General features: G+C 39.8%; 1 protein-coding gene across 5 annotated transcripts in view; it reads left to right on the plus strand.

Annotated features, from left to right (window-relative positions):
• Positions 1-14,238, plus strand: part of LOC124594810 (protein ECT2) — a 217,346-nt gene that overhangs the window by 141,821 nt on the left and 61,287 nt on the right. For all 5 annotated transcript variants that reach the window (XM_047133249.1, XM_047133247.1, XM_047133248.1 and 2 more), the window contains one exon: positions 1,995-2,202. In XM_047133249.1, coding sequence (XP_046989205.1) covers positions 1,995-2,202 — 208 coding nt within the window. The remainder of the gene's footprint in view (positions 1-1,994; positions 2,203-14,238) is intronic.

Below are 14,238 nucleotides of genomic sequence, written 5' to 3' on the forward strand. Positions count from 1 at the left end.
AGCTGGGATGGGGAGGGCAATGGAGGAGGGTGTACTGCTGATTGTGGGAGCATGCAGGAAAGTGGTGCTGACAGGTTAGGCCTGCTAGGTGCATTTGTGAGGTTCGAGAGAGGCCCCGGGATGTATGGGACCGGTCTTCCACCTCCCAAGCGTCACCTGTCCCATCAAAGACAGGGCTACCTGTTAAACCAGTCATGTGATCGACAAACTAAACTGCAACCACTGTGCTGTGTTCTAAAAGGGCTTAGAAACCAACAAGCCACTTATCTGCATGAGCAGCCACTGACACTGTGGCCAAGAGACAGCTGTACTGCCCGATAGCTGAATATGCTGCCCAACACATCAGTTTCACTGAAGTGACTGGTTCACACCTTTTGCCGTCTGGACACACACACACCCTGGTCAAACCTCCTGGCTGCACCTACAGTTGGCCGGTTATGCGCAACTAAGTCACGTTTTGTAGCAACCAGTGAGTGTTCAGTAGATCTCTGCTGTGAATATTACATGCAATTTGAGTGTTACATGGGATCGTAGTGAGTTATTTAGTGAATTTTGATTCCACTTGTTGAGAGTTGTCAGGGCAGATGGTTGTGGTGAGTGACAAATTCTACACAAGCAAGTGAGAGATGTAATTTGTGGGACGCGTGCATTCATCAAGCACAAAGCACATGCCTGTGTGTACCGCAACTGTCACTTAGAACCACAACAAAGCAGTCCCCATGTTTGTCTTGACCTGCACGAACTACAATCAATCATGGATCAGTGTATAGCAGCTCTATCCTGTCCCCACCATGTCCCAGCATGCTCCTACAAGCAGCTCTATAGCCGTACCTTGTTACCTTGTACTCAGTAATGAGTCTTTTGTACATTGACACAACTAAACAAAGATACTATGATTTCTACATTAGAAGTAAGAGTTGTAAATACTGCAGAAGTTGTCTGAACTAGGTTTTAATTTTTGTTTGTTCAAACAATATCAAAAAGATTCGTGAAATTACACTAGTGTCATCTGTAATCTCAGGAATGAGGATACGCAAGAACACAGTGTGCAGGTTAGATTTAGAAATTTTAGAGGGTACGGGTACTAAAAATGTCAAATACTAATGTTTTTGCCAATCTGTCTATCTGCTGTTGCCTTGTAAATAGATCTTTACCTATCTCAACTTGTTTAGAGATCCACTTAGCAGTTTTGCGATGTACACATTCACTTCCTTTTGTTAAGATTTTGTTCTTCATGTCTTTTATTTCCTTTCTTTTTTTAAGGCTAACACCTGAAATAGTTGATGAAACAGAATTCCCGGTCTTGGGTTTAAATGAGTTGTAGCAAGCATTGTGCTTTTGCTGCTGTAATAAGATGATTCTTCTTAAACCTTGTGATTAAAATTTCTCGTAATGTGTAAGTAATTTATGGAATAAAGGTAAATATCTCACCGAATACTAGAGGTGCATCTGTACTGAGCTGCCAATGCAGATGGATTGAGGGGAGGGTTATATCAGGTGGAAAGAGTGAGGGGAGAAAGGAGCAAGAGAATTTGCCCTGAATGTATGTCTTTTGATAATTGTTTGCCTCCACTGTTTATAAGAGTTTTATCCCCCCCCCCCCCCCCCCCCCAAACTAGCCAAGTGTTATCCGTGTACAGTGTGCTGTATGCCAGGTAAGAGAAGGATTTAGTAACAAATTTGTCTGTTGCTTTGGAGGGCCCAAACAAAATCTTTTATCAAACACAAATCCGTATCACTTAAATGAAGACAAGTGATTGAGTTAAACAGAAGGTGCGTATTCCCTCAGAGATAGGTTTTAGATAGGGGAGGGCCGTAGAGTGCCCTTACGTTTGTTTGTTTGTTTGTTTGTTTGTGTATCATCATCATCCCCCCAACACACACACACACACACACACACACACACACACACACACACACAAACGACAAAATTTTGCAAAAATTGTGTCAATTTTTCATGGCTGATTTTTTGTGAACTTTGTTCCATTTTTCAGGTACCAGATCTAGTCAAAGCATATCCGCCATTCGTAAACTTCTTCGAGAACACCAAAGAAATGCTGGTAATGTGTGATCAAACAAAACCACGTTTCCATGCATTTCTGAAGATATGTCAAACAAAGCCAGAATGTGGCCGCCAAAGTCTTCAGGAATTGTTAATACGACCAGTACAGAGGCTCCCGAGCATCAGTCTGCTTCTGAACGGTATTTCAAAGGAACTGCTTGATACACTGCAACATTTATTGTCTTCTTCTCTCTCTCTCTCTCTCTCTCTCTCTCTCTCTCTCTCTCTCTCTCTGTGTGTGTGTGTGTGTGTGTGTGTGTGTGTGTGTGTGTGTGTGTGTGTGTGTGTGTAGGGGGGGGGGCATGTGCATTGTAGCACAGACAAGGATTTGTCCAAAAGATAGCAATCTTTTCTTTATTTTTTGTGTGCCTGTAAGCAATTCAATGCTCCCCCTATTTGGTTAGTTGTTACTTTCATTCGTAAACTATTATTTACGTTCTGCCAGAACTTTCCGTATGATGTCTACAGAGCCAAAATATTAGAAGTACTGCTCACTGCAAAATGAATACCACCTTGTGGTGTTCCAGTCACATCATGTGGTAAGAAATGTATATAAGCAGAACAGATGAGTGGAGAGTAATTCTAGTGATCATATGGACCGCAAGTGGCGGAATTCCCTGGCATGACCAACTTTGAAAGAGGGCATATTGTAATGGCCCAATGCTCAGGAATTTGCATCTGAGAATCGTGAAGCTGGTGGACTGTTCATATGCTAGTGTCATGAGCATCTATGGAAAGCAGTTGAAGGACAGCGAAACCATGAGAAGATGACAACATTGAATTTCCGTGCCTCATCACAGAACCAGTACAGGAGGTTAGATGCCTTGCCTGATGTGTAAAGCAGTATAGGCAGTTGATTTGTGGCAGATCTGACAACAAAGTACATTGAAACTTCCTGACAGATTAAAACTGTGTGCCGGACCGAGACTCGAACTCGGGACCTTTGCCTTTCGCGGGCAAGTGCTCTACCAACTGAGCTACCCAAGCACGACTCACGCCCCATCCTCACAGCTTTACTTCTGCCAATACCTCGTCTCCTACCTTCCAAACTTTACAGAAGCTCTCCTGCGAACCTTGCGGAGACATGTCTTGGCCACAGCCTGACCGGATGGATCATGTTTCATGTTATACCAATTTGATCGTCATAGATAGGGTCCCACTCTGTCATTCAGATGATTGGTGGTTGGAAAAATGCTCTGCCCCATTGACTTATGCCAGTGGGGTAGTTGTTATGCTATGGGGGACATACGCTTGGTCCTCTGTGGGACCCATGGTAATCATTGATGATGATGTGACAGCTGTGGAGTACATGAACATTATTGCGGACAACTACCATCCCTTCATACTTTGTCTTCTCTCGTGGTGATTGCATTGTTCAGCAGAATTACTGTCTGCTTCAAAAGGCCATAATAATGGTAAAATGGTTTGAGGAATTGATGTCTTGGCTTCCAAATTCGCCTATTGTAACACAAATGAGAGACTGTCAAATGTCAGCTTCGCACCTGCAAGCCACTGGCCCTTAGTACACAGTAGCTGCATGTGTGGTAGATATCTGGTGTCACATACATTGAGAAACTTTTCAAATCCATTTCATGCCGAATTACTGTTGTATTTAGTTCTAGATGTGGACTAACATTCTGTTATGCAGATGGTCATAATGTTTTGGTTTCCAGTGCAAAACAGTACGTCGCCAAAGTTCTCACAGTTTCATGTTTCAATTTAACAGTAGTCATAATATTGAGGATATTTGGTTTTAAATATGATCTATCATTGTTGCCAAAGTCTGTTGGTCTTATATTACAATGACAACAGTCATAGCATGTTTTTATGTGCATTTCTCATATACTTTATGTTATACAGTGACTTGGAATGAATAGGGACAACAGTAATGACGGAATTTCCTGGAGCACCAAGAGTTTATAACTTGCAGTATTGATAGAACTACAAATAAAGTGTAGTTTAGATTTCACTGCTTTTTTTATTTTTATTGATTATTATTCAAAGTACTTTTACACATAATCTGCACATCATAGAATTCCAAACTCAGAAATTCTTATGTGAAGAATAAGGAAAATAATAAATTTTTGAAACTATAATGTAATTAATTTACTTTCACGCATTATTTCTAATGGTGTGGGCAGGCCTTGCACAGTACTCAAATGCATGTATTTAGTTGTACCTGAATTCAGTAAAAATCCATTTGCAGAGAACCAGTTATTAGTTTTCAAAAAAATATTTATATTTTAGATTGTTTAAGTTACTCCATTAGGCTTGATTATAATACTTGGATTGTCAGCAGAGATATCTGTTTCTATTCCTTGGTTGTATGTTGGAAGATCATTTAGATAGAGCAGCAGCAGTGGACCCAATATTTATCCATGTGGCACACCTGCAGTGACTGTTCCCCATTCTGAAAATGAATGTGAATTTTGTACACTCCAAGGGTTTCTTAATGCTACACTGCATCCTTTTAGTTACATATGATGAAAACTAGTTACCAACAGCATCTCTGATAAAATAATATGAGCTTTTCTACGAGAATACTATGAACTGCACAAATACTTTGGATGGGTTGCAGAAAATACCAGTTCACTATATTTTGTCATTTAAATTTTGCGTAATCTGAATTGCGAATTGAAAAATTTGTGAATAAACTCTTTATTTTGAGAGAGGTGTGTTAGAGCTCTTGCACACACAGTTTTATCCACTTCTTTCAAGGATGACATATCCCCTCGGTTCAAAACATTTAGAGATTGGATTGATAAAAAATAGAGAAAAATTAAGATGATGTGTTTAATGTTTCAGGTTTTCTTTATAGTCCCCCTCCTCCCCTCCACTTGAGTATAATGTACAGCACAGTCATACTGAAAGTCCTCATGTTGGTATGTTACTCAACTTGAATGTCACCATGGCATGATGGAGATGGTCGAGAACAGGCACTTGGTTTTTTGTTAAAAACTGCGCAACTACTGTAGCCGTGTGAGCAGGTGCATTGTCGTGCGCAAGAAGAAATCCCTCCTACTCAAGTGTTCTGAACGAACCTTCTGAAGCCTCTTGTGCAACTGATCCCAAGTAGTGGTGGAAATTTACGGTTACTGTACGTAAAAAAGACAGTGAGTGTTATCTTAACTTTCAATTTTGTTATTCACACCTTCTTTGATCTGCACAAATCATCAGAGACCCATTCTACATAGTCTTGTCATCCATCACTCTTCCCCATTGCCATCTATGGGCTTGTGACCTCTGTTGGGCCTCTGGTTACCCCGGCGTTGTGCGTCGATGATTTTTGCTTCTGGTGCAGCTCCCACTCGGTAACATCTGCTGAGCACCGGCGCCAAGGCACCATCTGACAGGCCTCCCGTGGCTTCCATTTTTCTCCCTCCAAAATGTGGGTTATGCATTTTTGTCGTCGACCTACAGTACACTCTTATCCAGAACTTTATTTAGGTGACCAGCTCCTCGATGTTGTAGCACAGTCCCGTTTCTTGGGCCTTATTTTTGATAACAAGGTGACACGGCTGCCCCACATTCGCCAGCTAAAACTACGTGTATGCAGAAGCATTCGCCTCCTAAGACTACATGTATGCGGAAGCTTAATGCTCTCCATCTCCTGGGCCACACATCTTTGGGTCCAGACCATTCACTGATGGTTCTAAGACATCAATAAGGTGGGATACGCGTTCACATCTCCTACTGCCTTCGAACACCATTTATTGTCGGGATCATGTAGTGTGTTCACAGCAGAGCTTCTAGCCATTCGCAGGGTCAACCTGTTTGTTTCTCAGGCCTCCCTCCACAGTGTTTTAATTTGTTCCAACGCAACGAGCAGCTTGCAGGCTATCAACCGATGCTACCCTCGGCACCCTTTGGTCTCTATCTGTGACCTCCAGTCTGCTCTTGGATGTGTCGCCTGTTCGGTTGTCCTCCTCTGGGTCCCAAGTCATGTGGGAGTCCCGGAGAATGAACTGGCTGACCATTTGGCTAGAGAAACAGATACTTAACCCCCTTTTTTCTCAATATTCCAGCTGCATATGTGCGGATCTATGTCAGATTTCTCTTTCCCCAAAAGTGGAATGCCATCCAGAGCTCTACCACTCATAGTAATAAACTCCGCACAATGAAGGAGACTGTTGCAGTTTGGCGCTCTTCCTTCCTCTCCTCTTGGAAAGAGTCCATTGTTTCATGCTGTTTACTCATTGGTCATACCTGCCTCACCCATTGTTTCCTCCTATGTAACAACCCACCCCCACAATGCGGCTGTGGAGCCAGACTGACAGTATTCCACGTATTGATGGAATGTCCCCTTCTTTCAGCCCTTTGTGCTAAATATATTCTTCATGATTTCTTAAATTTAATATTAGCAGACGATTCACAGGTGGTTGAACCAGTCCTCAGTTTCCTCCATGAAAATGGTTTTTGTTTCCGCATATAAGTTTCTACTTTAGTCTTGGAGCAAGGGCAGGTTGGGACATCTTTTCCAGTCTTCTTGGTCTGTGATCCAATGACCACCCCCTTTTTTCCCGATTTTTAGATTTGGTGTCACCTTTTATGCCTTTTACTGTGTATGTTTAATGTTCATTATTTTATAATTTGACTCTGACTGGATCTATCCACTTTTAGCAGACTCTCTTTCTTCTGTGACTAACCTCGGAATCGCGGGACTGATGACCTCGCCGTTTGGTCCCATAACCTGTCTCAATCAATCAATCTTGTCAAACATGATGATATATATTATTATTGTTGTTGTTGTTGTTATTTGTTTGGATGGGGGGGGGGGGGGGGGAGAGAGAGATAAGTGTCCACGGAAATCATTTCAATCAAGCCTCAGGCCACATCCATGTTTTGTTTTCATTCAATAGTCAAAAGTGTATAGACAAGCTTTCCACAGACTTTTCCTTCCTCCAAAACATTCTGGAGAATGTCTTTAACACTTCAGATCTTCGTCATTACTTCCGCATGAAAGATGGTGGTGGTTTTCAAAACAAAACACGTTATTCCAATGTTCATTTTGGATGATTTCTCGTTGTCCACAAGCCAGACCTGTCCTCGTTTAACATTCAAACCAACCAAACACTCATGTGCAACTTAAACAACTATCGCTGTAAGTCTTGTTCATACACACAATGTCCCTGTAGCAATTTTACTGAGTAAAACATGTAATTGAATCACTGCCGGTTGCTCCTTTGTGATTTACTCAGATGTCCCTATAACAATTTTACCAAGTGAAATGTGTAATTGAATCACTACTGGCTGCTCCACTGTGAGTTGGCAACTCATCAGTGTTGACACACAATAGCTACATGTTCACTGCATTCTCTCAACTGACTGGTCGAACACACATATGTTGCTTGCAGTTGTTAGTTCTAGGTGCCACCATAGCTTGCACTGATGTCAATTATGCACCAAGAACAAAATCAGTCTTTGAACTTTTTTGACAGGCTGTGTAAGTAGTGAGAGTGTTTTATAATTGTTACTATTTGTCTTACTACCTATCTTTTACAGGTGTCTAACGTTAGCATATTTCCGTCTGTCGGGAGATATCAATGGTGACAGTGATTCATTGCGTGTGTGACTAAATACATCACATATATGTAAGAAACATAATTTTAGAACCTAATGTGAGGTATTATCAGAGACATGAAAACTTCACATTTCCGATAAAAGTGAATATAGGTGCAATGTGAGCCTCAAAATGAAAAATTTGAATGTATGTAATAAATGTTATTTCATAGCAAATGGTATTCAGATGAACTATTTTATCTGCATATAAATATTGAAAATGTAACCAATTTTCATTTATCTGGTGAAGCCCAATTTCGAAACAGTATGTGCATAAGGGTGTGTTTACAAAATAAAGAACACACCTGTGCATGAACACAGTGACAAATTGGTGCGCTTTTAAGTTACACTTCAGTCCTATTTCAAACAGTGGGGAGTTGAATGGTCTCTCTAAGGTACATACCACATACTGCGACATTGGTCTCACCCGTGAGACTTAACATCTTAGAATAAAGAACACATACATTTATCTGCCAGCTAAAGTTGGTATTATATGAAATCACAGAGGCTATAACATGATAGCTTTATGTGTAGTATTTTGAACTATGGCTGCATAAGATACAGGTAGAGATTGGGCCTAAACTACCTCATTTATGATGTTGCCAACTTCAGCAATGCTGCTGCTGCTTCTCAACTTACCTAAAACAGATACTACATTTCAGGTCCCTATGTACGAGGTGCATTTCAAAAGTCCGTGCAAAAATAAAAACTACTTACATGTTTGTGGTAAACCTTTTTTTTTTTTCTGGCATAGTCTCCTTTCAGACTTACACACTTCGTCCAATGCTGTTCTAATTTGTTGATCCCTTCCGAATAATAGGAATTATCCAAGTCTGCAAAATATCTATTAGTTGCTGCAATCACCTCCTCATTTGAATAAAATCTTTGTCCCGCCAGCCATTTCTTCAAATTGGGGAACAGATAGTAGTCCGAGGGAGCCAAGTCTGGAGAATAGGGGGGATGTGAAACGAGTTGGAATCCTATTTCCATTATTTTTGTGACCACAGCTGCTGAGGTGTGTGCTGGTGCATTGTCATGATGGAAAAGGACTTTTTTACGGTCCAATCGCTGGTGTTTTTCTTGCAGCTCGGCTTTCAAGCGGCCCAATAATGATGAATAATATGCACCTGTAATAGTTTTACGCTTTTCCAGATAGTCGATGAGGACTATCCCTTGTGAATCCCAAAAGACAGTCACCATAATCTATCTGGCCGAAGGAATGGTCTTCGCCTTTTTTTGTGCAGATTCTCCCTTGTAAGCCCATTGTTTAGATTGTTGTTTGGTCTAAGGAGCATAGTAATGTATTCATGTTTCATCAACAGTGACGCAGTGACGCTTAAAGTCCTGTGGATTCTTCCTGAACAGCTACAAACCATCCTTTCAGCACTGCACACAATTCTGTTTTTTTTTCAAGCGTGAGCAGTCGTGGAACCCATCAAGCTTTCTCATGTCCAAATGTTTGTGCACAATATTATGTACTCTTTCATTCGAGATGCTCACAGCACTAGCAATCTCTCGCACCTTAACTCTTCTGTCATACATCAACATTTCATAGATTTTATCAATGATTTCCGTAGTCTTAACCTCCGCAGGACGTCCAGAACATTCAGCATCATTTGTGCCCCTACGGCCACTCCGAAAATTTTGAAACCACTTATAAACTGTTCTAATCGAAGGTGTAGAGCCACCGTAATGTTTATCAATCTTCTCTTTAGTCGCCCAATGCATTTTGCCTTTCATAAAGTAATGTTTAATCACCACACAAAATTCTTTTTCGTCCATTTTTTGACAATCACTCAATCACTTGGATCTCCTTGATTCACATGAATGGCAAAACAAAGAAATAGACCAATATGGCTGAAACTTGGTGTGCGCTCTTTCTAAAGATGCTACTAACTAAACATGACGTCTATATACGCTGGTGGTGGCATCTCTTGGACTTTTCAAATGCCCCTCGTATTACTCACTCAAAGTTTTTCATTTGACAGAGAATAGAATAATTGTAATACTATGTTCCAAGCAGAGCTGACGGTGATAGCAGTTGTGAACATGTGGTGACAGCACAGGTTTCCTTGTAATGTGTAAAGAATCCTAGTTCTCTGCTTGTTCTAATCTTTTCAAATAAAATTTCCCTTTCCTTGCATGTGATAATTTGATTCTTTTTGTTACCCAGTTTTTTTTTTTTTAAAAAAAGCCTATTAGTATCATGCTTTGTTTTCTTGGGAAAGCAGTGTTAATGTTAAATAGAAACCCATCTATAAATATATTAAATTTTATAAATAAGAGAAAGGCAACCACTCACCTGTAGTTGGCTGGTATGTAGCACATGGAAACACGTGACAGAAACGGTATTTCACTAGCTTTAGAGCCCTTGCTCTTTCTCGAACAATAGTACACACACACACACACACACACACACACACACACACACACACACTCCCAGCTGTGAAAAGACTGGTGGTTGATTATTGATAGCAGTTTCCTGGAGGTCAGAAGGGGGTAGGGAAGGGCACCGAAGGCGAGGAGGGGATTGTGGCATAGTGTGAGATACATCTGACGCATAAATCAGTTGCTGCGCAACAAGACGAAAGGAGTTCAAAGGGTTTAGAATGTAACAGAATAGGACAATATTTAATTAAAGCTATGATTCTGAATATATTGTAATGAAAGCTATGATTATGAATATATTGAACAATATGATACTAGCAAATGAAGTTTATGTGAACTTGCATAAATCATTCTATAAAAATGGATAATAACTCTGGAGATCAGATAAAAAGAAAGGTGCTAGCATATAAGGCATTAATGCTGAATTAATCAGTTATGGAGGAATCATGTTATAATTTTGCTTCCTCCATTTTTTTAAATGTGTGTTGGAAGAACTGTTCTGTACCTGAAGAATGGAACACATCTCAAATAATTTCTGTGTGTAAAGAAGGCAATAGGAAAGACACAGGAAATTATAAAGGAATAAGTTTACTAAATGCAGGATATAAAATTTATGGTAAAACTCTTAATCAAAGGTTACAAACTATCACTGATGCAGTAATTTCAGTAGGACAATCAGCCTTCAGAGTGGGAAGTTTGTGTAGTGGTAATATATTTATAAGAAGATAAATTATTGAGAAGCATTGGGAATTTGGCTTAGAAACACAGTTGGCATTTACTTATTTTGAGAAAGCCTTTGATAAGGTAAAAAGGCCTTTTTGTGGAAAATATTGGAAATAGTGCTTTAGTAAACTTCTTTTTAATTTCATAAAGAGTCTTTATGTAAATACAAAAATAGTTGATATGAATATAATAGAAAGAAACATTCCACATGGGGAAAAATATATTAAAAAAAGATGCTGTGACTTGCCAAACGGGAAAGTGCTGGTAAATAGACACAATAAAAAACACACAAATATCAAGCTTTCGCAATCCATGGTTGCTTCATCAGGAAAGAGAGAAGGAGAGGGAAAAACGAAAGGATGTGGGTTTTAAGGGAGAGGGTAAGGAGTCATTTCAATCCCGGGAACGGAAAGACTTACCTTCGGGGGGAAAAGGGAGAGGTATACACTCGCGCACACACATATACACAGTATATGGACTATCAGACCAATTGTGTGATTGAATTGAAGAGTTCCTGGATGACAGAACGCAGCATGTCATTCTCAATGGAGAGAAGTCTTCCGAAGTAAGAGTGATTTCAGGTGTGCCCCAGGGGAGTGTCATAGGACCGTTGCTATTCACAATATACATAAATGACCTTGTGGATGACATTGGAAGTTCACTGAGGCTTTTTGCAGATGATGCTGTGGTGTATCGAGAGATTGTAACAATGGAAAATTGTACTGAAATGCAGGAGGATTTGCAGCGAATTGACGCATGGTGCAGGAAATGGGAATTCAATCTCAATGTAGACAAGTGTAATGTGCTGCGAATACATAGAAAGATAGATCCCTTATCATTCAGCTACAAAATAGCAGGTCAGCAACTGGAAGCATTTATTCCATAAATTATCTGGGAGTACGCATTAGGAGTGATTTAAAAATGAATGATCATATAAAGTTGATCGTCGGTAAAGCAGGTGCCAGACTGAGATTCGTTGGAAGAATCCTAAGGAAATGCAATACGGAAACAAAGGAAGTAGGTTACAGTACGCTTGTTCACCCACTGCTTGAATACTGCTCAGCCGTGTGGGATCCGTACCAAATAGGGTTGATGGAAGAGATAGAGAAGATCCAACGTAGAGCAGCGTGCTTCGTTACAGGATCATTTAGTAATCGCGAAAGCGTTACGGAGATGATAGGTAAACTCCAATGGAAGACTCTGCAGGAGAGACGCTCAGTAGCTCGGCATGGGCTTTAGTTAAAGTTTCGAGAACATACCTTCACCGAAGAGTCGAGCAGTATATTGGTCCCTCCTATGTATATCTCGCGAAGAGACCATGAGGATAAAATCAGAGAGATTAGAGCCCACACAGAAGCATACCGACAATCCTTCTTTCCACGAACAATACGAGACTGGAACAGAAGGGAGAAGCGATAGAGGTACTCAGGGTACCCTCCGCCACACACTGTCAGGTGGCTTAGGGAGTATGGATGTAGGTGTAGGTGTAGGTGCGTGCGTGCGCGCGTGCGCGCGCGCACGTGTGTGTGTGTGTGTGTGTGTGTGTGTGTGTGTGTGTGTGTGTGCGCGCGCGCCCTTTTTCCCCCTGAGGTAAGTCTTTCCGCTCCCGGGATTGGAATGACTCCTTACCCTCTCCTTTAAAATCCACATCCTTTCGTCTTTCCCTCTCCTTCCCTCCTTCCCTCTTTCCTGATGAAGCAACCGTGGGTTGTGAAAGCTTGAGATTTGTGTGTGGGTTTGTATGTTTTTTATTGTGTCTATCTACCAGCGCTTTCCCGTTTGGTAAGTCACAGCATCTTTTTTTTTTAATATACAAAAATAGTCGTTTAGATTTGAAAATGTCAGGTGAAATTTTATAAATCAAGGTGTTAGACAAGGCTGCAGCCTGTCACTCCTATTCGAGTCTCAGTCTGGCACACAGTTTTAATCTGCCAGGAAGTTTCATATCGCCGCACACTCCACTGCAGAGTGAAAATTTCATTCTATCACCCACCTTATTTAATTTATATTTTGATGACCTAGTTATGAAGTGTAAAGGTGAACTACACTTAGAAATTAAAATGGATGTTGTATACTATTAAATACTCTTTTTGTTTGCTGATAACAAGATAATTGTATGGGAAACGGAAGATAATTTGCAAAGGGCAGTAAGTAGAATGTGCCAAAGTGCAATATGTTACAACTCAAACGAGACAAAGATAATGTCTTTCAAAGGAAAGAATCCAGTCAGACTGAAAATAATAATAATAAATGAGAAAATTTTAGAACAAGTATCCCATTTCAGTTATCCATAATGTGATACTAATTACTGTGGCAAAGACATTGTGAAGAAGGTTAATAAATATCTAGCTGTCTTTGGAACAGTTGGAAGAGCTCTAGAAAGAAAAACAAGGAAAGAAACACAAATGAATTCCTGCAAAGTATGGCTGTAACTATTCTTGTATTTGGACAAAAAGAAAAGTATAAAAGCAGCAGTGATGATGATGATGATGATGATGATGACATAAATGCAAAAAATTGAATTTAAGAAGATATTGAACTACAAATTAAAAATCTGTCAAACCTACTGTAAGCAAAAGCGCAGTTTATCATTTATGGAACTCACGTAAAAAGGTGATATAAATTACAATGCAGCCAACAATAAAACACACAGGATTTATGTTACGAACTAAAACCACACTATTTGTAAACCAAGTAACAAAAATAATTTAAGCCTTTGTTGTAGATGTATGTTTCAGGTACTTTTGGTGTGATAATTGCAATATTTCAACATGATAACTGCTTCAGAAATATTGCAGTGATTCTTAAAGCCAAATACCATAATCAGGTTTCTAAAAGCAGTAGTAAAATCTTAATTGATGAAATAAATACAGTGAAACCCCGCTATTACATTTCTCAAGGGGTCTTAAAAAAAAGTGGTGTAAAATGCGGGAAAATGTAAAAATATGGGAAATAAAGTTTTAAGTTGTAAAAGTTATGTATAGGATACACCCTTGCATTTTCGCACATTATATGTGATATATGTGCATAACAGGCATCAAAAAGACTTGTCAGGAACTTGTTTGTCACCTAATAAAGCTTTATTATCTAATAAAAACCACCGATGTAACTGGAACTGATAACTGTCTGTAAAGTAGGAACGTTTAACTCAATTCCATATGTCATAATTAATGTTTTTTAAAGTCTGCAGCTGTCATTCGTTATTTAAATAATGAAATACTGCACTAGTTAAGTATTTTTTTCATGCTTAGCACGGTGTGTTTCGAGAATTCTCTCTCATTGCCAAGTGCAAATATTGTAGATAAGAATTTTGTGCAGTGTTAGCATGTGGTATTCTGCATCTCTCCTTTAGTCATCTTTTTGAGGTTAGCAGGTACTGTGCCTCCTCAGTTATGTAGAACACCACACACACGCAAACTATCACTGACATTGTTTGTGTAGCATCACAAAGGGAAAAAATACATACGTAAAACTGCACTTGACTATGAGAACAAATTCTCGAAACA

This window comes from Schistocerca americana, chromosome 2 (genome assembly GCF_021461395.2).
Source record: "Schistocerca americana isolate TAMUIC-IGC-003095 chromosome 2, iqSchAmer2.1, whole genome shotgun sequence".
Lineage (NCBI taxonomy): Eukaryota > Metazoa > Arthropoda > Insecta > Orthoptera > Acrididae > Schistocerca > Schistocerca americana.